Here is a 26,219-nt window from a genome sequence, read left to right on the forward strand (position 1 = left end):
CAAACAGTCATAAAGATGTTATAAATAAATAACATGTAATAGTTTCATATAGTGATAACGAATGACTCTTCTTATATTTGGTGATGTACAGATCATACTGATGCTAGAAAGTGTTTATAAAGAAGATGTACTTGTTAGACCATATCCTGATTTCTACAGTCAGACTGTTGTTCATATTCTCAGTCAAACATTAGAAGCTGTTTATGCAACTTTCCATTTATATTCATCTTCACGTGGTTCAGGAAATAAACCAGTTTTTGAAAACAAGTAAATCATGTTTATTGTCATACTGTAATTACAAAAAAGCTGCAGGAGTCACATTTCACATCAAACTTTACTGATGTACTGAGTAATACTCCTAAAATCATGATCATTTTGGTTAACAATATTGGATCAATGCTGTTTTTATGAATATTTCTATTATATCAGTGTATTACTGATTTTATTTCAGTCTGTAGAAACATCGCTGTTGTTTTTCACATTCAGATTTTAGTTCAGATCTTTAAAATTCAAAAAGTTATTAAAAAAATTGTTTTCAAAGATTTTTTTTATTTATTTTTTAGTTGTTTATACTGAATAACCTAATTAATGTGCCATTCAAAAAAAAAAAAACAGGTAAAATTACGGACATATTTATATGTTAATGATGCATACACGTACATTTTTTATTATAATGTATCATTTAAGGATACTCTTCTCACAGATCCATTTAACAGTAACATCACATTGAGTATCAAACCATCCTAATGAATGAGTGTTAGCACAGTCTTCATTTCCCTGATAGTCGTCTGGCTGTTTTGGTTCTCCAGACTTCCAGAACCTGCATCAACAGATCAGAGTTAGATCAGAGCTGCTTTCTGTGTGATATGATACTGAGACAATCATTTATTAGATAATAATCAGTTCAGTTCAGTCATTTCTCACCCAGAGGTGATGTTGATGTTGCTGCCATCAACCCATTTCCATCTGCCCTCCTCTTCAACATCAGTCAAACCAATCCAGAAATGATCAGAACCACAAATATTCTTCACAAAATCCTGAGAAGAGAAACAATAACATGATTATAACACGAGCAGAGACACATTTCAGCACATTATCTTTAATTTAAAAACCAAACACCACGATCACACACACACACACACACACTCACACACACACACACACACTCACTTGTTCCTCTTTGTTGTTGATGATGATCAGATCTGTTCCTCTCTCTCTACAGTATCTTCTGCTCTCAATCCAGTTCTTCTTCTCAGAGGAAAAGAAGTAAAGAGTTGATTGATGGCACTTCCATCCATCTATAAACACAAATAAGCAGAGGTGGGTAGAGTAACCATAAACTGTACTCAAGTAAAAGTAAAAGTACTAGTCTTGAATAGTTACTTGAGTAAGAGTAAAAGAGTATCTGATCAAAAAATCTACTCAAGTAGTTTGTTACTAGTTACTTTGGGTCATATATACTGAGTCTATTTTTATTTAGATATATAGATAAAATGTATGTAATGTATGTGTGTGTGTATAAATGTATATATTTCATCAGAATTTACTCCAATTTATGTAATTTATTATAAAACCCTGTCTGTTTACTTAAGTAACAGATATAGGTGTCATGCCATAACATATTTAATACGACTGACTTTATTTTAAATGTGAATTTAACATTGAAAGTTAATGTGATATAAATATTGCTACTAATCTTTCATTGTTCAGAAAGAGAGCAAATAACATTTACATTATTAAACATAATTTTCACTGACAGTCTAGATTTCATTCACTCTCAGAAACTACCATTAAAATCACTGAAACTGTTAACACTGTGAAATCAATATCTTAATTATAGATTCATACACACATCTGCACTTTGTTGTTTCTGACGAGAGAATTCTCCAGAAAGAGGTATTCAGTCAGTGAGCGAGTGAAGGAAGCACCGGCATTTTAGCGATGACTCATCTGAACGCCTCTGATTGGCCATTGCATTCAAAAGCTCAACAGAATCGTGTGTGATTGGTTATAATGCGCAGCGCTGTAAAAACACGTCTGCCAGCAAACGATCACAGATCTGAATTTAGCAGCTGATGATACGACTCACTAAACATACTCGCACCGGTGTGATTGTATTAAAATTAATAAAATCTTAATCGGCTATTTTTTGTCTTTTGGAAGCTGCATTCAACTTGACTCCCCTGTGTTATAAGTCACACGTTCAACAAACTAATGTCACAGTAGTATCGTGTACTTTAATCGAATGTAGCCTAAGTTATACCTGTCGAACCGTAGACAGCACACGCGGTGTTCATCTAATAAAGATCTTCATCGCTAGCAAATAGCCTTTGCAGATTTGCTTTCAATTCTGTGTAGTTCCATAGCCACGTTTTCAACGCTGCTGATCTTAAACGTCACAACTCTGAGTGAACCGCTTCAGACGCTCAGCGCGTGCGGCAGGGAACTGAACGACTCCTTCAAACTGATTCATGAATCTATTCACTCGTTTCCCAATGGGCTAGTTGCATATCCCCGCCATCTTGGATTTCCGGTCTTGCGAGTGTGTGCGTAGATATTTCCGGTTGTGCTTAAAGTCAGTGCAGAGAACCGGAGTATATAAATATCACCTTCTATATGTTTACAGGATTTATAATATCACTTCATATGCAAATAAGATATACACTGCTATTATCACTATACTATAAATGTTAACTGAGCCAGTGGATGTGAAACATGTGTATGTTTGGGTCCGGTGAATTAATTAAGAGGTTTCTGTCCTCCCTGAGCTCGCCTTAGGATACCTGCGTTACCGTTTGACAGGTGTACCGCCTCAGTAAAACTCCCCACCTGCCACTGTCCCCGGGGCAGGTCACTACTGTTCACAAGATGAAAGCTGAACTCGTGGTGTGTATACACAGCTATATAATGTATTTTTATCTTACCAAATATGTAAATGTACAAATTTCTTATTTCTCGAAAATGTTTGCATTATTATTATTATTTTTTATATTAAATATTTACCTCGTGAGACGTGGGCTGCGATTTATCTTCAGAAGTATCCATTTCTCAATTGTACACAAGTCTGTTTCATCGTTATTTTCACAACATATTTTATTATTTTACACAGTAAAAAATACATGACTAATTTTAATATCTGTTTAATCTGATAATTAATGCAAAAAAATAACAATATACATGGCTGCTCATAGACAGATAATGATTTATGCTGCAGATCTTTCACAAAACAAATAAACAGATAAAAACACACATGAATGCAAACAGCGATCTTTTATTTAAGGCAAACCTACCATAAATATATTATGTTTAATTGTACAGTTAGTTATAAATTATGTTATCAAATAAAGTTAATAAAACATGCTTTATCAGAAATCTCTGTGTGTCTTGTTTGACAGTCAGAAACATTGATCTTACATAACAGAACAAAACCATCTCTTCGAAAATGAAAAGTATTGCATATTTGAGAGGTTTGTGTTTGAAAGAAGAAATCCCTGTGGACCTGACCTGACGCTGATCCGCATAATCAACAGAAGAATAACGCAATCTCCGCGTTGTATCATGATGAATTTCCACACAGAGGTACGCAAAATATAGGGAGGATGTTTCCCCATGTTTTTGATATACCACTATCGGCTGTTAAATTTGAAAATCATAAATTATATACATCTAGCCAAGTTTCGTATGTAAGTTTCCCTTACAGTCAATGCGAGCGTCGCAAGACCGGAAGTAAGTATGCACACACTCGCGTCGCTGAAGCTCACCGGCGCCATCTTGTGCACCGAGCCCATTGGTTTGATCAAGCCTTTGAACAAAATTGACTCAAAAGAATAAATCATTCACGAATGAGCATCACTCATTGTCCAGAGAAAAGCGTTTGGAATAAACTGAAGCATTTATAACATTTATTGCATTAAGATAAAGTAACGATAGGAGCGTGGCCCACAGTAACGAAGTAAAAGTACAGATTTTTTACAAAAAATTTACTCAAGTAAGAGTAAAAGTACACATCTTTAAATATACTCCAAAAGTATTAGTTATTCCAACAAATTACTCAAGTAAATGTAACGAAGTAAATGTAACTCGTTACTAACCACCTCTGCAGATAAGCCAGTGACATTTAAACACACTGTAGGCTTCATATTGAGAGATGTGCATTGTGCACAAGCAGCACTACAAATAAATTTAAAATATACATTTTATATCAGTAAGTCTAGAGTGATATATGCATAAATATGTCAATAGATTTAAACTATTCTTAATATGAAATATATATATTTTAATATTTTTTTTTACTAAATTTTAATCTAAACCTAATTAAAAAGGTTATTTATATTACTTGTACTGGTAGTGTATATTTTATTATAGCTGTTTATAGTATTATTTATAATTTTTGTACAATAACTGACAGTATACTGTATTGTGTGTCCATGTGTGGTCTATTAACTTTTCTTTTTGAGTGCTTTTAATCTACTGCAAGAGCTCTTCACAGCTTATTGCTTAATTTCACTGTATCAGGCAGCAATCAGATCAGAAAAATGGCGGCCGTGAGGCTTGCCACAGTACAAACAGTGTTCCTGTCTGTCATGTTAATATCTGCGTTATTTGTTTGTGAAGTGTCATGCCTAATCCAGTACACTCAATCGGACCTCCTAAACCTCAGATACACTTCTCATAGTAATCTGGGTCCATCTACATCCTTGCTGGAGAAATTACGGGAGTTAAACATATCAAACCACTCAAAACCATGGCTGTCGACCAAAAAAGGCCGTCGCTCAGGAACCCTTGCTAGGTTCAGGAGACGCCCTCACCGGCCACCGCTCCCAGCCCTCTTGCTGTCAAACGTTAGATCCCTCCGGCACAAAATGGATGAGCTCAAACTTATGTTACAAACTAACAAAGACTACAGTGACTGCTCTGCCATCTGCCTGACAGAGACCTGGCTGGATCAATCAGTACCTGACCAAGCGGTAATACTTCCAGGTTTCACATTATACCGTGCCGATAGATCACCCAAACTATCGCACAAGTCTAAAGGCGGTGGTATTTGCATAATGATCAATGAACGCTGGTGTACAAATTCTACAGAACTCACCCATGTATGCTCACCTCACCTGGAATACCTCACTGTTAAATGCAGACCATCATTTCTCCCACGGGAGTTCACGTCAGTAATCTTGATATGTGTGTACATTCCACCTGAGGCTAACGCTATCACCACCATAGCCGAGTTAGGCAACTACGTCTCCTCAGTGGAAAATATACACTCTGATGCAGCAGTCATTGTCCTCGGGGACTTTAACCAGACAAACTTGTAGTCTGAGCTCCCCGGCTACCATCAGCAGGTAGCCTGCCCTAACAGAGGGTCCAACACGCTGGACCACTGCTATATTACTATCAAAGAGGCTTACCGTGCTTTCCCAAGGGCTCCGCTGGGCAGGTCCGACCACGCAATGCTGCTTCTAATTCCACAATACAGACAAAACTTAAATCCTCCAAGTCACCATCAAAATTTGTCCGGTGCTGGTACCCAGAGGCCATCGACAAACTTTGTGGTTGTTTCGCGTGCACAGACTGGGAAGTTTTCCATGCTGCAGGCGATCTCAACGACGTAATAATGTCATATGTAAATTACTGTGTGGACCTGTGCATACCAACCAAAAAAAATCAAATACTACAATAACAACAAACCATGGTTTAACAAAGATATTAAACAGTTAAGAAAGGAGAAAAATGCAGCTCATCTATCAGGAAACAACGAACAATATATGGCTTCCAAATATAAACTGAGATCTGCAATAAGAAGAGCCAAATCCAATTATGCTACTAAACTAGAAGAACAAATCACCACTAATGAAACACGTTTTATCTGGAAAAAACTTCAAAACATGACAAATTATAAAAAGAAACCCACCCCCATACCTGACGGCGATGATCAGCTCTCTGATACACTCAACTTCTTTTATGGGAGGTTTGAGCAGGTACCGGCTACACCACAATCTCCTCCCGACCCCCTCCCCTCCCCCCCTTTTACCATTCACAAGGAGGAGGTGAGGAGCACCTTCAGGGGACTTAAGAGGAATAAAGCCCCCGGTCCAGACAACATCAGCCCCACTGTTCTCCACCACTGCGCTGCAGAACTGGCTGGGGTCTTCGCCGACATTTTCAATACCTCCCTCTGCCAAAAATTAGTACCCAAGTGCTTCAAAGAATCCATCATCATTCCGGTTCCTAAGACCAAGACCATCTCCTGCCTCAATGATTACAGACCTATTGCCTTGACATCAGCTGTCATGAAATCATTCGAGCGCATCATACTCAATCACCTAAAAACTGTCACCAACCCCCTCATGGACCCATTCCAATTTGCATACAGAGCCAACAGGTCAGTTGAGGACACTGTCAACTTAGCAATTTATCACATACTGAACCACCTTGAGTCCGCAAATACATATGCCCGCATCCTGTTTATGGATTTCAGTTCTGCATTCAATACAATAAACCCGGCCAAAATGTTTAATATATTACTGAACATGAATATCGACCCATGCATCTGTCATTGGATTCACAGTTTTCTCTGGAACAGGCAACAGAAGGTAAAGATTAACAATTATACATCCTCCCCTCTGTTCCACAGTACAGGCGCACCTCAAGGTTATGTTCTCTCACCCTGGCTATTATCTCTCTACACAAACCAGCTCACATCACACCATAGCTCTGTCGGCCTGTACAAATATGCAGATGATACAACCATCATAGGATTCATCACTAACAACCAAGAAACTGAATACCGTGCACAGATCAACCAAGCAGTGACCTGGTGTACAGACCATGATCTCCTACTCAATACATCACAAACAAAAGAACTCATCGTCGACCTAAGACGCCAGCCATCCCCCAAAACTCCAGTGCTTATTGAAGCTGAACCCATCTCCATCACTGATACATACAAATTCCTTGGGACCCATATCAGCAACAACCTCAAATGGAAAATCAACTCCGATCATATCTACAAAAAAGCCCAGCAAAGACTTTTCCATCTCCGACAGCTCAAGAAGTTCAAAGTAAGGTTTCATCTCCTGCTCCGCTTCTATACGGCCATCGTTGAAAGCATCCTCACCACATCCATCACAGTTTGGTTTGGCAGTCTTGACACACTTTCCCAGAAGAAATTACAGCGCATCATCAACAGAGCATCCAAAGTCATCGGTTCACCCCTACCATCCCTTGAATCACTCTACCACAAACGGACACTTCGCAGAGCCCACAAAATAATTTCTGATATCACTCACCCTGCACACTACGCCTTCCAGCTACTGCCCTCTGGGAGGCGGTACAGGACAATCGCCTCCAGAACAACTCGCTTCAAAAACAGTTTCATCCCAATAGCAATAAACATTTTGAACTCTGAACGCTGAGGACTGTGGATTAGGCATGACTCCTTATAAATTATCTGTATGTATGTATATGTACGTTATTTTATTTTATATGTTTATTGTTTGTTTAATGTAATGCTGGAACCTGTACCAAAGAGCTGTACTGAAAACAAATTCCACCAGCTTGGCTGTGTGGCCATTAAACTAAAATCAAAATCGATCAATCTGTACGCTCTGTTTATGTTGTATACTGTAACAGACAATGACTTTCAGAAGGAAACCTGTTTCTCAAAGGAAGGTTTCTGACACAGTGTTTTAAATTGATCTCACTAGTGCTCTCTAGACACTGAAGTACTCTGTGTATTTGACAGGTTTGTGTCTCATCTGAGGCCATAGATTGATTATCACAAAAGATAATGTTTTTTCTCTAAATTATCATTAATCATTATAAACATAAAGAGCTAAAGAAAGGTCAATTACAAGCATTAGCTACACAACAGATCCAGGACAGTCCACTTTAAAGCCTGCTTTAGATCAAATTACTAGTTAGACTGAAGAAACTAACCCGCAAACTTCTTCTGAAGATCATTTCTTTCTGATTTTAACTCGTCTCTCTCTTCTGTGATGTTGGTGATCTTGGTTAGCAGCTGTTGTCTCTCTTCTGTGAGGTTCATATTGTTGGTTAGCAGGTTGGTGATCTTAGTCTGCAGCTGTTGTCTCTCTTGAGTGAAGATGAAACACAGCACTATGACTGCAGTCATCAGAAAAACACACATCAGTCCCAAACACACACCAGCTGCTCTGGAGATCATCACACCATCACTTCCTGAAGAGGATAGATATGATGTTAGTCTCTTCACTTCCTCATATCATACGACTCACATCTTCTGAAACATGTGAACTGTAGACTAACTTTAACGCTTGTCAGACGTTTATTAGTGTGGTTTTTGTTCTTGTGTTTTGTGAGTAAATGCAGAGGAACAGTTCACTCAAAAATGGTTTCCTGATTATTTACTCATCCCAGTTTCACTGTATTTGACTTTTTTCAGCCGATGATACATTTTTGGTTTTGGAGGAAACCGTGAACAGGTCTCAAGATAAACCTTTTCTAAAGGTCAAAAATCCATATTTAGGAAGCTTTAAACTAATCCACATGACACTGGTTGACAAATAAGTGTCTTCTCTAGCAAAACGATCAGTCACTTTCAGGAAAAAAAAAAAAAAACCATTAACCCTCTGGAGTCGATTAACGCGGATACGTCCTACAGTCTCAGGATAATTAACTAAATCATTTAAAAGGTTCCTACAGACTCAAGAGAAAGGCCTAAGCCTTTCTTAAACAGTGCTACGCTGGTTATTATGGTTACACTACATACATCAAATGGTCTGCTTACTTATGAAAAAGTGTTCTTTAAGCCTCTGGAGTCGATTAACGCGGATACGCATTATGAGTCATTTTCTTCTGATAAACCCGAAAGACTTAAATTACACTTTCAGTTTTAACCGTACAGATAAGAGCAATACATCAATCGAATCTGTAAAGGGTCTATTTTTTTTGTATACAGACATAATAACAACAGAACTTTGTGCACTTATAAAATAAAGATAACAAACCAGGTGTGCTTGTCTGCAGCCTTTGCATGCGCAGATCTTCATTTACAAACACGTCATTAAAATGAACTGTAACTCGGTGAATACTCAACGAAGAGACATGACAGAGATATCTATAGAAAGCTTGACATGTCTACTTTCTAAACTAAACAGAAAACAAATATTCTGAGATAAAGTAATCCATATGAAAACAACGCGATGTCCGATGTCCACCATCAACAAATGGAGCATGCAAAGACTGCATGTCAGATCATACTGGAGGACCTGGAAGAGAGAGAATAATCAGAAAATGTCCTTTAATCTCAGTTACCTGTGTGTCGAGGTGTTCGGGGTTCTTCTGTGTTGAAGTCTTCTGTGTGTCGAGGTGTTCGGGGTTCTTCTGTGTTGAAGTCTTCTGTGTGTCGAGGTGTTCGGGGTTCTTCTGTGTTGAAGTCTTCTGTCTCTTTCTTATGTTTCATGTCTCTTACAGCCTCTGCACTGACGTAGATATCAACAATCCTTTCTATTCGGTCTTCTGAGTCCATTATTGAATCTTTATCCATGCTATATGACTGGATTCTCGTGGCGTTGAATCTGTGATATCTGTTCTGACTTTACCTCGTACAACATCCACATATTCTTAGACATCATCCATGTTGTTTCTTCTTCTCTGCATATTTTCAGAGTTTTACCCTTTCTATATTTTCATTTCCACATTCAGACAGCTTCAGTTTCAGTAAACTAACACTAGTTTCTCTCTCTGTAGTGGACTGTGTTGTGTTCCTCATCTGTTTGTGTGGCCAGTATTTATGCAGAAAGGAAGGGTTTTTACAGAAATACTTCAAGTATTTATGTCAAAGGGAACTTCAACTCACTGCAGAAGGACACTGAAAATAAGTGTTTCAACTATGTGGTTTGTGTTCATGTAAATGAGGTTGAAGCACATGCATTAATTTTACAGTAACAGATGATGAAGTGTGATACAAATAAGACTTTATTAACTACATAAACATTTAAACAAGTCTAACACACATACACACACACACACACACATGCATACAGTTGGCATTGGAAAAAAAAAGTTAAAACTTAAGCAGTAAAAAGAAAAGAAACAAAGACATGAAGCTATGGTACAATTTGATATTCAGCTGATCTACAGTCTGAAGGAAAACATCAGTTTCTTAGTTCTTAAACACCTTTGTAAAAGATGCATATGATACTTAATGTATCAATTAATAAGACTAAGTTTGATATTTGAGTCTCTCCTGTTTGTTAAGAGTCCTGATGCACTTTGGGACTCTAGTTGGTCTCTGCTGAAGTGAATTGATGAGACCAGTTTGAATCAGAGGATCTTGATGAGTAAATGGTCAAGGCCGAAGCCTGGCACAAGCTTAGGGAGGTTTTAAGGCTCTTAGCTCAGCATCTTCATGAAATTCCCGAATCTAGAAGAACCGCCTGATCTGGTGATCAGTGATCTGTACAGAGGGATGATAAAACACCCTCAGCATTTGAAAGAGCCAATGAGGAATGGTACCTTTTGGAGGGAAGTTTTAAAACTCTTTGTCTCTAGTATGGTAGATATTAGATTGGGCAGTTCAAGAGAAGAATCATTAAGATTCTTATAAAACTAATGTGTTGCATAGGCATCAACATATAATATACACTCTCATTTAGATCATGAAAATACAAACTCATAGACACCAAACATCATATAGATGAGGTTATATCAACTAGTGATCCATCATAAGCATGTATAAAACATATAATACACAAAACACAATATGCAAGAACAGTAACAGTATACACAATGCATGAAAGTATATGTGAATAAATTCAAAGAAAGGTTTTCCTATGCATTAATTAGAGAAGAGTCCCTTTTATGTGCATTATGTGTCTGTTTTTAGAGACTTGAGTTAAGAGTGGCTTAGTCACATTTTTTGAGCGTCGTCAACCTAGTGTTATCAGATAATGTGCCTATGTTTGCTAGGGAACCAGAGGCCTGTTCCGTCCATTTTGAGGTGATAGATTCTTTTTGGGGGAAGGGTCCATTGACCCTTTGGTTAGATGAGGAGGCGTTAGATATTATTAGTTAAATATAACAAATAGTTGTGTGTCTGATTGGTCCAAATGCTACATAATTCCCCCCTTTCGAACATTGTTGTCCGTCCAATAGACAACAGCAAGCAACGTCAAAGGTGCAGAGAAATTGGAAATGCTATTGAGATTCTGTATTTCAGAATTCAGACTGACCTAGTGAGATTGGCAGGAGAGCAGCAGGTGGTTGTTAGCCCTCTGTTTTGCTCGAACTTCACTGGAAATCTTATGTTTGCAGTGTCGCTTGGATCTTGTGGTAGCACCGACTTGAGCTTGCCTGAGTTGTGTTGATAGATGTTTTTGTTTTAATCATGTGGGCCCGTTGATCCTCCAACATTGTCTGGCTGCTTCTGGGGTGCCAACTGGTTTTAATGAATGTTCCTCCATTGAAGGGGTCTGATGCTGTGTTGCATCAGGAAGGAAGTTTGTCCTTCCCAGTACTCCTCAGTTGAGTTTTGTTCAAAGAGCTATTTTGCTAGTGTCAGCAGCTCAGTGGATGCCTTTCTCCCAGTGGTTGGTCTGGAACCTGGGTCTGTTGTCTTGGTGTGAAGGCTCTATCCTCCGCTGGCTAGCGGCTTTCTGCAGAAGGGCCTTGCATTATGGTGAAGCTTTGGATTCTGGGATGTGAAGTTCAGAATCAGTGGGGTCTTACACACAACTTTTAATGGAGGCCTTGTGGTTGTTAAAGGCCTTCTGTGTCAGGTCAGGCAGTTGTTGAACAGGCATTATGTGCAGGCCATAATGCCTAAATGGTGACTTACAATAGGATGGAGGTTTTGGAGGAAAAGGCTTTTGAAGCCGGTGTCCTCCTCCATGCCAGGGTAATTGCAAGTTTAGAAGAAAGCTGGTCGAAGTCTGTGGTAGTAAGCAGGGGGATTTTCATGACTGTCCTGTTTGGTGTCTAGGGTAGTGATCAGTTCATGTTCAGTCTCTGGGTCTAAGAATTCCTGTATGATCACTTGTTTAAGCTGCTGGTGAGGCCACTCTTAGGATCAGTTCCTTTGATGTCCTTAGGGTCTCTATTGCTGAGCAAGGACTTGGATTCAACCTCGGGCTGATTGCAGGTGGCATTCACAGGCATTGTTTCGGTTCGCCTGAATTCAGTTTTTATTCTGCAGCTGCAGGGGTTTTAAAGGAGACAAACCTGAAGTGTCCAGCAGAAGGCTTCGGTTCCCCCCTTCGCTGCTCTGTAGGGGGTGAAGGGGCTTGCACTGCTGGTGGTATGATGTTCACCAGGCTGTCTTTCACGTGAGTCCATGCGCAGTCGGCAAGACAGTTTCATTTCTCTGAATCATGTCAAGCTCCTCTTTAATGTTGCAGAATTGCTAAGTCAGGGTTTGGACTTCAGTTCTGGCTGCATGCAGATGCCCATCTAAGTCCTCAGCTCTGGTGTCCCCCTCATTAAGTCCCACATACGATGTTTTTAACAGTGACTTTGTTTGAAACAGTTCTCTTTCCAGGTCCTGTCTGGTGGCTTTTTCCACCTGCGCTTGGTGTCCAGCAGCTGTCAGAGCCTCCTGAAGACTGGTGATTTCCTTCTGTTGCTCCATTCTGTAAGGTTCTTTGCATCTGTTCTGTGCTTTCTCTTGTTGAACATGTCACAGTCTCACCATTGCAGGTTGTTGGCTGCTTTGGGCTGAAGGATGTCCATCACAGTTTTCTGCTGGGTTTCCAGGTGGTCCTGTTGAGCTGACAGGGCTGGATGTCTGTAGAATGTCTGTGACATACTGGCACACTTGTGGGAACACCAGAGATAGAGAGGGACAGGGGGCAAATACAAGTATGTACAGAGGTGTAAAGCTATCTGTCTGGGGAAGGTATATAGCTGGTGAGGGGTTGGTAGTGGGTTACGTTTGCTGTGTTTTTGTGTTTGTGAACACATAGAGAGAGTTTGAGTAACTTTGTTGATGGGGCTGTAAGCAGGGGTCATCTAATGACCGGGTCATACATGTGGTCAAACTATTACTCAAAGCACTGATGGTTCACATGGTTTTGCCACTATGAAGGTATCAAATAAAACAAAACTGAAAGAAAGAGACAGTGGGAAAATGAAAGGGCTTTCCTTATTTAGTTAAAGCTAGGAGATATGACTAAGCGGTTATCACTTGTTCAAAGGAATGTAGCATGGTCATGAAACATGGGGAGACTGTTAGCTGTGCTAGCAGGGACACATCGAATACCTCAAGGTAATAAACAGAAACAATAAGAAGTGTTTCTAGTTTGCTCAGGGGCGTGGTAATAGAAGGGACAGGAATTAGGCCACTAAAACCTGTACTCATTAAAGGGACAACAGTTGCTAGAACGGCCCTAAAATATACAGAGAGGGAAGATGGTGATGGTCAAATAACTAAAATAAGGAAAAGGTAAAATTAAAATGTCCTAATAGCTTTAGGAAATTAAAAGGAATGATAAAAATAAAAAAATTGATTTAATTAAATCTCAGATTTAATTAGATTAAATTTAGCTGAATCTGTACCTTCAAGCTAAAAGTAAATAAATGAAGTTGAATCACAGAGAGGTAGAATAAAGTCCAAATAAACATATCACAAATAGATTAACCCAGAAGAGTCTGCTCACACTTCAGGGGTCACATGTTGCTAGGAGGCCAATGCAAGCTCACATCACAGCCCAGGTGGAGCAGCGACTGATCTGTGCTGTCAGCATGCATAGGAAACTCACATGTGGTCAGATGAGGTGGACTCAGTCATGATGTCACATGCAACTTATTCACAAATCAAAACAGCACGTTCACTTCACAGGCAATGATGAATTCATAATTATCTACACTAGAATAGCACCATTAATATGACATAAATGTTTCACATGAGCAGGTCACTATGAATACAATAATACGTAACATATAAAGCCTTAAATCAGTGAAATGAAGAGCATCGCTCAGATCACCTTTAACAGTGCTGAAAGTAGGGATTTTTTCCCTAAGATCCAACTGATTTATTCTGGTACTATTTATATGGCATGCTAATCCAAGATTTCTTTGTCAGAAAAGTCATACCTTCTACTAACACAGAAATGAAGGTTTCTTCGCTAAAATCAGGTTAGTTTCTTATCGAACGATTTAAACACTTTATAGCACTGAAAACTTTCTACTGCTTGTAGGAAGGCACATTCAAGCTATAATTTTATATGATTTTGATCAGAAACTGGTTCAGGCATGTATAAGAAGTTACGTATAAGATTGATTACTGGGTCTGCTTGCAAGCAATGTTTAAAATGATGCCACCATTCTAAATTACTGCTAGTACTACATAAAGTAGGAAAACTATTATTTTCCTGGTTATGTGAATGCTGGGATGATCCTGGCTAGCTGGTCAAGGTCTCTGGGGGTCACATCATGCACTGCTGCAGGGATGCTTGGAAGGAGAGTCCTCTCTGTGGTTGCTGGAGGTATTATGGAGGTATTATTTGCACTGCTAAGAGAGGGTGTGGGAGTAGAGTAACTCTCCCACTGTGGCCTATAAGACTACCTGAGTTCTCTTTGGACAGGTCAAGTTCGTCTTGAGTTTTGTCCAGCTTTTCCAGGTCCTTTCTGGCTACCTTTTCCTTTACCTGTAACTTCATTCTGCAGGTGTCCTTGTGGGATCTGTGAGATCCGTGATCTGTATCTTGAGATCCTTTACCTCCTGTTTCAGACTAATCTTGGTGATGTCTTTGTAGTCATAACTCTGGCTTGAGTCATGAGTCAGTAGTACCCTTGTTGTCTAGTTGCTTTCGGCTCTGGTGCTGTAGGTTGTCTGCAGCCCTGGGTAGACAGGTGTTCCTCACAACGCCTGCCAGTCCTTTTGGTCTGCCGTCTGAGCAGTTAGACTGAGCATCTTAAACATCTTGGCAAACTCATGTTTAGAGTAAAGGGGTGAGAGACTTATACAAGATCAAACAGAATGTGGAGCTTGGTTTTACAGCTATGTTTTGCCAGGTGTGGTTAGCTGGTGAAGTATTCTGTTTTTATCTTAGCTGTGGATTCACACTGCATACACACATGCTGTATTTAAAAGCTTCAAATAAAGGATGTTAACCCCTAATTGTTAAAGCAATTCAGTATCTTAGCCTAAGACGAAACAAAGTCGTGTTAGCTTAGCCGCTGAAGGTGGTCTGTTTACAGCATGGCACCACCAGGTGATTTGTGTGCTATGTTAAGTTAGCACTTCCCAGAGGTGTGGACTCGAGTCATGTGACTTGGACTCGAGTCAGACTCGAGTCATGAATTTGATGACTTCAGACTCGACTCGACAAAATGTACAAAGACTTGCAACTCGACTTGGACTTTAACATCAATGACTCGTGACTTCACTTGGACTTGCGCCTTTTGACTCGAGAAGACTTGCTACTTCCCATGAAAACCTGGGCAGAAAAAAATGTTCACACGGCAGCGCCGCTCTCCGTATTACGGAGCCCCGCCCGTCACCTGTAGGAGAAAAAAATCAATCTGTGGCGACGGTTTTGCAATCCGTCCCCTCTGTTTATAAACCGTACTCACAAATTCATAAACTGTTCCCTCGGTTTAACAAATCGTACCCACGGATTAACCCCTTTGCGTGCAAACATCGCTGACGGCCCCAGTTTATTATTGTTTCACTTTCACAGCACATTAAACATCACTGTCTTACTTCATCTGGACAAACTGTGCATCAATGGAAAGTTTAAAGACTCAAGCTTCGAAATTTGACCAATATTTTGATCAAACATTGTTGCAGTGACAGATATATAGTGATTTATGTCAGGAGTGCAAAATAATAAATCCGTATTATGCCACATTTTGAATAGAAATTCACAACTCACTCATACTCAGTCACGTCAAGAGCGGTTTATTTGTGTTCACATAGACTCACTGAACAGCGTCAATAAGGATTTACAGACCAAAGATGCATATCTGCGGAGATATATGGATATATTTACTGATGTTTACTTCATATTTCTTCAGACAGAATCGTCATTTCTATTCATTTTCCACGGATTTACGCGATCAGATGATAAACAGCCTCTCCCAGCGATCTGTGTGTGCGTGCAGTAGTCACAGCTCGTGCGGTGTGTGACTCAGACTCTGATTGGGTCTTTCAAGCGTCAATCTTAGAGTTTCATATCTGGACACCGCCCCATCATGTCACTGTGGTGTATTTTGCCGGTTCTCCCAAGGATCAAACTCAGTCAGGGATTTTTCTCTCAGAAGAAAAGACTTTATTTTAAGCAAAACAAAGTCGAGAGCTTGTTGCAAGAAGTTCTGTCGAAATGCTAGGTTGCATCTCATTATATACCCTTTACAGGGCGTTTCCAAATAGTCAAACTTTTCCTTAGGCTTGCAATTTTGATCCCTCCCTAGGGAGACGCTATGGTAAAGAGAAGAGACCCATTGCATGTTTTTCCAGATGTTTCCTGAGACTTGCTATGGTAAAGAAAATTGGTGGTCAGGATGTTTTTTGCAGACATAGGCACATTCCTTTCACACAAAGGCTATATGATTCTAATGGAATAAAACATGTATGTATATATATGACTAGATTCATCTTGATCATACTTGATTGAGCAAAATCCCACCAATAAAAATCTTCCACATATTCTCCCCTTTGAGACTTAATAAGTCTCACATTTGATTATTCTTATCCAGAGTGCTACTCCATAATCCAGTCATATTATTTACACTATCTAGTGACTAAATATGTCACATTGTATTATCACCAGTGACTAGATTATGAAATTCCACTCTGAGGGATTACTGGACCAAACATCTCTCTCCTAATTTGACATGGAGTGAGTAAAAGATCCAGTCTCCCTAACCCCTCTTTAATAGTAGACATTGTTAAAAGCATGAATGTGCAATTGGTTCAGCATTTGCCTGGTTATCACAGTTTTGTATAAAAGGCGTAAAAATACATACACATACAAATACAAATCACATCACACATTGAATATCACAAGATTATAAGAGTTGATCTTCAGCTTAGATACCTTATGTATCAATTTCCCATTATTTTGATATCTTTGAATTTAATTTGCTTAACTGTGGCTTTGACTAGTGACCTCAATATAGGAAGTATACAGTAAAATAGTAAATATCCTGTCATTAATGCCATTCCTAAAAACTTTCCCTATTTAATTATAAACTATGCTCCACATGTTCCTAATTGTAAATCAAACCAGTCTTACATTTTATTATCTTTTCCAACATTTTCTTTATCACCATTCTTAGCCTTTTCAATTTGATCAGTTCTTCATTAAATGCTCCCTTCTATAAATACAGCATTTTCCCCAAACATAACACCTACTTTTCCTTCTTCAATTCACAAATCTTGAGCTTTTCTATTTTGCTCCTTTCATTCTATTTGTTGCATCAAATTGCTCTATTTTCCCTTCAAATCTTCCTACATCCATATTTCCCTTCTCATAACCTTCAAATTCTTCATCTACCATTACTTAAAATTCTCTTTCCACCTTTTCTTTTCTAATTGTTGGCTCATATCTGCACCCAAGTATTTTGATCTCAGTAGTAGTCCCATCACTCTCTCATTCCATCTTCACCAGGGAGACTCTTTGCGAGTCGTTGCAATGGTCTTTCCCTCGTTGGCAAGGGTGGGTCTTTACTAGCACGCCCTTCATCCCTCACTTCATGCTGTGTGGAGTTGTTGAAGCTGGTTGGCGTATTTTAAGGTTAGAGATGTGAACTCAGGTGTCACTCTGTAACTGTTTTGCTGATTAATGCAAGGCTCTTCCTTCAGATCATAACTGCACCCTCACTGGTTCTCTTTGATGGGGCGAAGCATTCCTTGGCCTTACTGGAACTGCTGTCATCTGTAAATGGAAAACTTAAGAATTTTTTGTTAGTGTTATCAAGCATGCTAATTTGTTCATTTTGCCAGTCGTCCTTCTTGGTGTGACCTGTGGAAATGTAATGTGGGTTGAGGGCTGTCTTGGCCCCTTTTTGAGTTTTCACAATTCCAGTGCTGTCTTTACTATTTTTTAATTCCTTTCAATTTTATTCTCAACAATTTGCTTATTTAGTTATCTTTTTATTTTGTAAACTGAGTTCCACTATATCACTGGATATTTTATCTAGGCCTATGTTGCTCAGTAGCATAGGCCTTTTGACCTGGAAAACACTCAACCCACTGCATTTATTTTAACAGTCAGAAAGATAATATTTCATCCTTTTGACACAATCAGCTCCATCATGATATGCTGAAAAGAATGTTAAATGTGGGGTGGACAGAGCAAGCTTGCTTTGCTCTGCCTTCCCATGTTATACGCTGCGCATGTGTGGCACTGTTTTTCTTTCTGCCACAACAAAGACCTAGGTACTGACCAGGAAACTTAACCAAATTCATCCATGGTCATTATTTGTCTGGGCATAAATTTGCCCTGTGGGCCCACATTCATATTTGTATACAGCTGTTTGGGCAAATTGATTGAATTGCCTCAGTGTCTCGTCAGACACTCTCTTTCATGCCATACAACACCATCATTCATACTTTTTCACTCACTTTCACTCCCCCTTTTTTTTTTTTTTTTTTTTGCCAAAAACTTTTCTTTTCTTTCTTTCCTTCCTTTTTCCAAAATCTCCTAGATTAATTTGTTTAGAGTATTAGGCCTAGGCATTGGGCATTTGAGAGAGCCAATTATCATTTCTCAAATGTCATGTGTTTGTCTAATTTAAAGTTTAGTCAAATACTTTTTTGTTATTGCTCATGAGCAACTCTGAGAAGAGGATTGGAGATCTCTGTAAATCTTGGATCCATGACCATCTACATTTCCATCTGGTTATCCCCAGTGATGACAGTATATGTGATTACATGATTTTGGATCTCTGGAATAATTTTTTATTCAATATTATTTTATTCAGTTTTATCTTAGAAAATTACCTTAAAACAAAATGGAGTGACCAATATTTCTATTTTTTCAACCATATATATTTTTCCTATTGTTCATCAGGATACCCTTTTTTATTTATTTATTTATTCTCTTCTTTCCCAAAGCGCTCAGCATTGTTGTCAAGTATTCAGTTATGCATTTCCCCCTAGTTGTTTAATGAAACAGTCTTACTATGCCAAATCCAGCTCCATGTTTATCTGATTGGTGAGTCAAGTACTCACTTCTGTCTGTCAAAGTTATTATTTTTTTCTTTAAGACATGAGGCTGGACTGGAACCTATTGAAAAGCAGATTGAGAAAGTTAGTTAAAACACAGAATTTAAGGAAGTGCTGTGAGACCAGTGAATAATCAAGATTAAAACATAGTAAATAAAATAATCAAATAAAATAATTAACATTTGAAGCAGTCTCTATAGTGTTCATTGAATATGCAGGACCTGTGCACTGAAGGGATGGAAGTCCTTCTGGTCAGATCATCAGCCTGGGCTGTTGTACTGGGTCGTCAGTCTGTGATGGCACTCAAAGACCTGATGTTGTGGTATACGGTCTCTGTTGTTTTTCTTCTTCTTCTCAGTCTGGCTTCTGGTTGCTTTCTGCCAGAGTTTTGCATTTCATAATGTTCTTTTCAACCTCAGGAAAAGTCTCAAGTGAAAGATTCACCTTTTCCTGCTTTAATTCTTTCTTTTCCTTGCTGAAGTGTGTTCTTCTCTTTCAAGAGGGGAGGGGAACATCCATCAGCCCCTCCCTCTTCTTCTCTCTGCAGCTGTGTTTGCTGCTTTGCCACTTTACAGACTCCATTTCATTGCTTTCCTTTGTCAAGGCACTGTTCCGGAAGTCATCTGAAATTTGAACACTCAGAGACTGCATTAATCAAATGTACCTATGTAACTTCTGACCAAATTGTGTCTGAGCAGTCAGCTCTTTTTCTAATTTTCACTTTTCAACCTCTTCTTTCAGTGGTCCCTTAATAAAAACAAAATCATCTGGTTGAAAACAGCAGTTCTCTTATTCTTTGTTAGTTAAGCAAGTTCTTCATTGCAGGAAAATAGCAAGCATTTTTCTTCTTTGCAAAATGCAGAAATCAGCTACCTTTATTATCTAAGTATACTGCAATAAAATAAAATAAACCTTTTTTTATAACAGCATGACATGCATATGGTAAAATAAGGACTTCAATCATCATTTTTCTTCTAAATTTGCATACATGATTCAGAATAATCTAGTATTTGTGAATTAATGTTTCCTAACCAACATATTATTGTAAATAAAATAATTAAATCTAATTCTTTAAGCAACTAATTCCCTTCCTATTATGAAATACCTATAGCTTTTGAATCCAAATGTCTATTAACTTGGTCACCCAATCTTGCTTTCATTCCACATTGCACAAGTTATTTCTTTTATTTTTTACATTTACACAAACCCAATCTCTGAAACTCTGTAATGGATTAACTTTCATACTGTCCCAGGGATAACAAGAAACAAATTTTAGGTGTCTTCACATATTAGATATAAAGTTTTAAGCACGTGCATCTTTTAAATTCATCTATTAATAAAAGTTGTTCAATAATAAATGCATATCTTATTTTAATTAATTTATCATTATATCTATATTCCACCATATCTGCCCTCTCTATATTAGTCCATTTCTTGGAACATTTGTATTTATTTTTCTCTAAAACAACCTTCCTTCAGTTAACTTTATTGTTTTAGGGCTCCTGCACTTATCCTTTCTCAACACCAGTCTCTGTAACCACTCCCAAGTGATGGTCCAGGAGGGGAGAGCACCTCTTGCTCCACCCATGTAATACAACTTTACTGTGGAAACGTCCTCCTTTGCTCTCACTCTCACTGTACTGGGCTCAGAAAATTTTCTCCCCTTTCACACAGACATCCTAAATGCAAAAATCTATTATAGATCTTGGTTCAAACTTTATTGATGCTATTTTCCTAAACCCATTCACACTTGCTACACTCTTTATTGAGCCAGAGTGCTTATTCTTGCATACTTTTTCCCTTTATCTAAGGGATAATCACACATTAATTGTCCTTTTATTATCAAGGCTCATAATACATTCATCCCCCTCAAGTGGATACTAGCTGCGTCCAACTCCACCCAGCCACCCTGAAGTGACGGTCCAAGAATGGTGCGCAACTTTTACCCACCCAACACGGAATTTCTTTGTTCACACATTCATTCAGTCCGGACACAGATACATTCACACAACAAAACACAGCTCTTCCTAGAGCTCGCTCTACCTAGAGCGTCCTTAAGGGCCCATCTATTCAGTCCTTCGAGAATTTCACTTATACATTCTCAAAGCGGTATCCATGGGACTTTTCCTCGCGATTCCTTAACTAATCTGCTTATCCGTTTATCACTGTCCTACCTAGGCCCAGCTATCCAATAAACACAGACCCACAGCATGCCATGTCTTTCTGCCTACACCATATTTGTCTTAAATCGAGGTTGCCTTTCAAGGCCTTCCTATTAATAACCCAAATATGTGCATGCAGTTATTTCTTCTGGAGTAAAACCCCTTTTTCAATTTAGATATCATATTATTTTTCTAAATTTGGAAGAGCAGATTTTAAGTGTCCTTACCACTCAGAGCTGACCAGTCAACAACACACACTAATTATATAAGCAAAAATGCTTACCTTATTCTATGGTGGCCACCACTGTGTGTGTGTTGCTCATCAGTCAGCTCAAGAGCAGTCGTCCACTCTGCTCCTTTCCAGTCCCATCTGGGGTGCCAAATCTGTGGTGTATTTTGCCGGTTCTCCCAAGGATCAAACTCAGTCAGGGATTTTTCTCTCAGAAGAAAAGACTTTATTTTAAGCAAAACAAAGTCGAGAGCTTGTTGCAAGAAGTTCTGTCGAAATGCTAGGTTGCATCTCATTATATACCCTTTACAGGGCGTTTCCAAATAGTCAAACTTTTCCTTAGGCTTGCAATTTTGATCCCTCCCTAGGGAGACGCTATGGTAAAGAGAAGAGACCCATTGCATGTTTTTCCAGATGTTTCCTGAGACTTGCTATGGTAAAGAAAATTGGTGGTCAGGATGTTTTTTGCAGACATAGGCACATTCCTTTCACACAAAGGCTATATGATTCTAATGGAATAAAACATGTATGTATATATATGACTAGATTCATCTTGATCATACTTGATTGAGCAAAATCCCACCAATAAAAATCTTCCACATCACATGCTTCCTGCACACTTCCTGGTAGTTATCTGGCCAAAACAACACTGAAACACCTCTGTACACACAAAATATCCGAATAATAAACCCGCGATTACGATAGTAAAGCTTGGTATGAGAATTTCTTGAGATCTGGGGCGTTTTTATAAAAAAAATCGAAAATGTACATCGGAAATGCTAACTTGTGCAGCGATGAAAAAGGCTACAAATAACATATTTTTACAACAGTAAACGACCAAATTCCACCCCTGATCACTAAAGGAAGTTATTAAAAACACTCGATCGGGGTTTAAAGTGAGTTTTGAGTAAAAGTGTACTAATAATTTCATAAATTGTCAGATGTAGCTTGATGCTAACGTTAGCACCAATGCTACTAATAGCAGGTGCTTTTCTTCTTCATAATGCATTTTTGTCTCAATAATTCACGTAAGGTCGTAAGAAAATGTTTTGTTGTATTTTTATAGTAAGCCTTTTGATAAATAAGGGCTAAATGCAAAGAGAGACTGAAGTGAGATCGCTGCTTTGTTGCTTTGTAAAGCCTGAAAAACCACAATCAAGGCTAATAAAGGTGGAATAAAAACAAAAGAATAATGATAAAAGAATAATGCGGATAATGTGTCATACTTGGCGGAGGTGTGAAAGAACCGTTTGGTGAGAACAATACAATCATGAAACGGGCAGTTTTCACAGCCAAACACACATATAAAACACACATCAGTGTTTACATGTGAGATCTTACAGAGATGACAAGGGCCATAAATCAATCTGATTAGCCTTCTCTAAAAACACAAATGACATGGCCTTAGAAAATATTTCATAAAATTCACAGTTTTACAGATTAGATTATGAATTTTTTTATAAAGTCTTGGAAGACTTGTGGCCTTAGCTACACTGTGTTTTCAAACTCATTTCCTACATCAACATTTTTTTAAATACATTTAAAACATATGTTTTTAATATTTTTATTTTTGTTTTTATGTTTGAGCTTATATATCTCTATTATCATAACAGTCTGAGTGATTCTGATTCCTGAACAGTAAACTTTAAAGTGTCAGCTTTGTGAACAAAGGTTGATTATGTATCTAGTCAGAAAGAATCATGAGCAGAAACCTTTTTATTTTGGGTATGTAATTTCGGTCTCCATGCCAAAAAAGGGGGGTTACTAGTAAGGGGTTAACAAACCGTGCCCACGAATTCTAAATCCGTGCGCTCAGATTTTGTAAACCGTACCCTCGGTTTTTGAATCCGTATACGAATTAATAATCCGTGCGCCCGCTTTCGCAATCCGTTCCCTCGGATTTGTAAACTGACACGCATTTGTAGCTCCGCCCCCACCGGCAAATTAATTTCTGTTTATTAAACATTATTTTTCATAGTATCCAATGAGTTCATGATCAGCATTCACAAAATAGTCTTCGTTTAAGCGTTTATTTAACATTAATCACCAATAGGATAAGACACAGCCGCCTGTGTTTTATGGCCAAAAAAATAAACGCTAAAAAGAAGAAGAAAATAAGGGTAAAAAGCAATACAAAACAGATAATATGCCGGTTATGTTTTCATTCCTTTTCTCTCAACTGAATGCAATGTTATTTTTGGCCTCATTATTTAATAATAACATTAACAGTGAAACATGCATCTAACTCCGGCAGGTGGGGTGGGGTGGGGTGGATGGAGCTTAGAATATTAAAATCACAAAAATAATTCTTCATGTTAAGAAAGAATTGTACACAAGCATTTCCAAAACTGTCAAAGGTTATTTAAAAATAAAGCAATTCATGAATTATTTTCTTGTACTCATTTATTTAGCCTACAAATTAAAATGATAAAAATAACTTTATTTTTATTTTTATCATTATTATATATTATTATACAGGTTATGCATAAGAATCTTTTATCCAAACAATTTACAACAGAGGAAAAAATTACTCCAGAGTTTAGTCACAATGCCAGGTTTATTGTACAATAATAAAGTGCTATTATAAGATTATTCCTTTATTATTATTAAACCTATTCCACATAATAATATTCAATAAAACTGTATGTTAACATGTAGGAGCTTGCTGCATGAATCCGTGAGTACGGTTTACAGATCCGTGCGCACGGATTATGAATTTGTGGGTACGGATTCAAAAACCGAGGGTATGGTTTACAAAATCTGAGCGCACGGATTGGATTTGTTAAACCGAGGGAACAGTTTATGAATTTGTGAGTACGGTTTATAAACTGAGGAAACGGATTATAAAACCATCCGTCGCCACGGATTTTTTTTTTTTCTCCTACAGGTGATGTACGACACCTGAAGTTGCACAAAGAAAGGTAAGTTTTGAAAGAATGCTAAGCACCTTATCGGATGTACCATACTGTATCAACCACACAGTAAATGCACGTCTCCCTTGCTGGTTCATGCTAACAAAATGGTTGAGGTTTAAATAAATACAAATCTTACAGACATACATGGTTTGTATAAATTTAATTTCTGTGGTAAGACGACATGAAATGACTCAAAATTAAAATGGTATGACTTTGGACTCGACTTGAAACTTGTTGGCTTTGACTTTTGACTCGACTTGGGACTTGCCTCATCTTTGACTCGACTTGACTCGGGACTCGAGGGCAAAGACTTACTTGTGACTTGCATAACAATGACTTTGTCCCACCTCTGGAACTTCCTGTGACAAGTTGTTGTCATGGTAACCAATGCATGCTTGTGCAATTCAAATAGTTTAGTGTCAGCCTATTTCAAAGAAGTTGCCCACAGTTTTAAAATGTGGTGCATTCAGTCCTTTCCACAGCCGGTGGATAAGGCTGGTCTGCTGCTTTCCATAGCAGCACTTTTAGGTGGGCACGTCTTCCATGAAGGCACATATTGCGCTCTGTAGGAGGTAGTGCCTTCAGTGCTGGGTGCCTTTGCGCTTTCGGTAAATTTCATACCGGGCTCCATCCAAGGTTACAAAGTTCCTCTGATTGTACAGAGCCAGAAAGAAAGCCTTTGTTGCTTTTATGATCTGTAAATCTGTGGCTTTTCCCTCTCCAATACAGTGGAGAAGCTTACCAGGTACGACTCTCATGGCCTTGAGTGCAGACACCTTCCCCTTCCCGACAGGATATGAGGTGATATCTCATCCCGAAAGAGCATGCATGGCCAGAATGGAACCACATTGGTCACCCAGATTCTCTGCAGTTGCATTTATGCAGAGAACAGTGCCATTCCATTTTTCCATCTGTAGGTTAGTTGTGATACCAGCCTTCCAACACCAATAAACCATAAGCACAAAGACATCTGTGTCATCACTGAGAATGTGAACAGTTGAAGCCCCATGTCTGACAGCATCTAACATGTAAGATATAAGTGATATATCGGCCTCATCATGAGTGTCAATGCTGTCAGCTTTACTGACCATCATGATCTTACTTCCTACATTGAAACTACACAGGAGTTCGCTCAGCCTTTGTTTGTTGTGCTTGTTTTTCAAGACTTTGTCTCGACTAGGTAGAGGTGTAGTCAATGAGAGCTTGTACTCTGTTCAGCTCTCTCCAGCTCTTCTATGTCTCTCATGGTCCTTGCCAGACACCTGCAAATATCTGTCAAAGATGACAAAAGTTTGGGTGTCATAAACAATTAAGCCGACGTCCCATGCTGGCTGCAAGATCTGCCACTGTCCCAGATGATGGCCAAACTACATGATACATGAGCTGGGATGTATCCACAATGACAACATCTTGTGGCTGGGGATTGCAGACTGGAATTCCGAGCTGCTGGACAAGCACTGACTTATTGCCCTTTCGGAGGCATCCATTGTCATCAATGATAGACAAGGGGACTGGGCTAAGCTCATATTTAAAGAGAGTAGAGAGCTCCATTTCCCTCCCACCACCAACAGTCGAGCAAATAATGACTCAAGGTCACAAACAACCTTCCCACTGACCTTTATTTCCTTTTTCTGGAACTTCATAGTCACTACCTTGTTAGAGATGGGTGTATGAAATGCCCCCGGAAGTGATGAAGAAAACTTTTCACACATAGCCTGGCCAATCTTCAGCGCATCTTGCACATTCACTTTTTCATCAGCCAC

At 38.7% G+C, this 26,219-nt stretch overlaps 1 protein-coding gene across 1 annotated transcript in view; it reads right to left on the reverse strand.

Moving 5' to 3' along the window:
* Positions 1-289: 289 nt before the first annotated feature.
* LOC127969489 (C-type lectin domain family 10 member A-like) overlaps positions 290-26,219 on the reverse strand; it is a 423,625-nt gene continuing 397,695 nt past the window's right edge. The window contains exons 4-5 of the mRNA XM_052571498.1: positions 925-1,037; positions 290-820 (exon numbers count right to left, since the gene is read on the reverse strand). Of these exons, the coding sequence (XP_052427458.1) occupies positions 679-820; positions 925-1,037 (255 nt within the window). The 3' untranslated portion in view covers positions 290-678. The remainder of the gene's footprint in view (positions 821-924; positions 1,038-26,219) is intronic.

This window comes from Carassius gibelio, chromosome A4, assembly GCF_023724105.1.
Source record: "Carassius gibelio isolate Cgi1373 ecotype wild population from Czech Republic chromosome A4, carGib1.2-hapl.c, whole genome shotgun sequence".
Lineage (NCBI taxonomy): Eukaryota > Metazoa > Chordata > Actinopteri > Cypriniformes > Cyprinidae > Carassius > Carassius gibelio.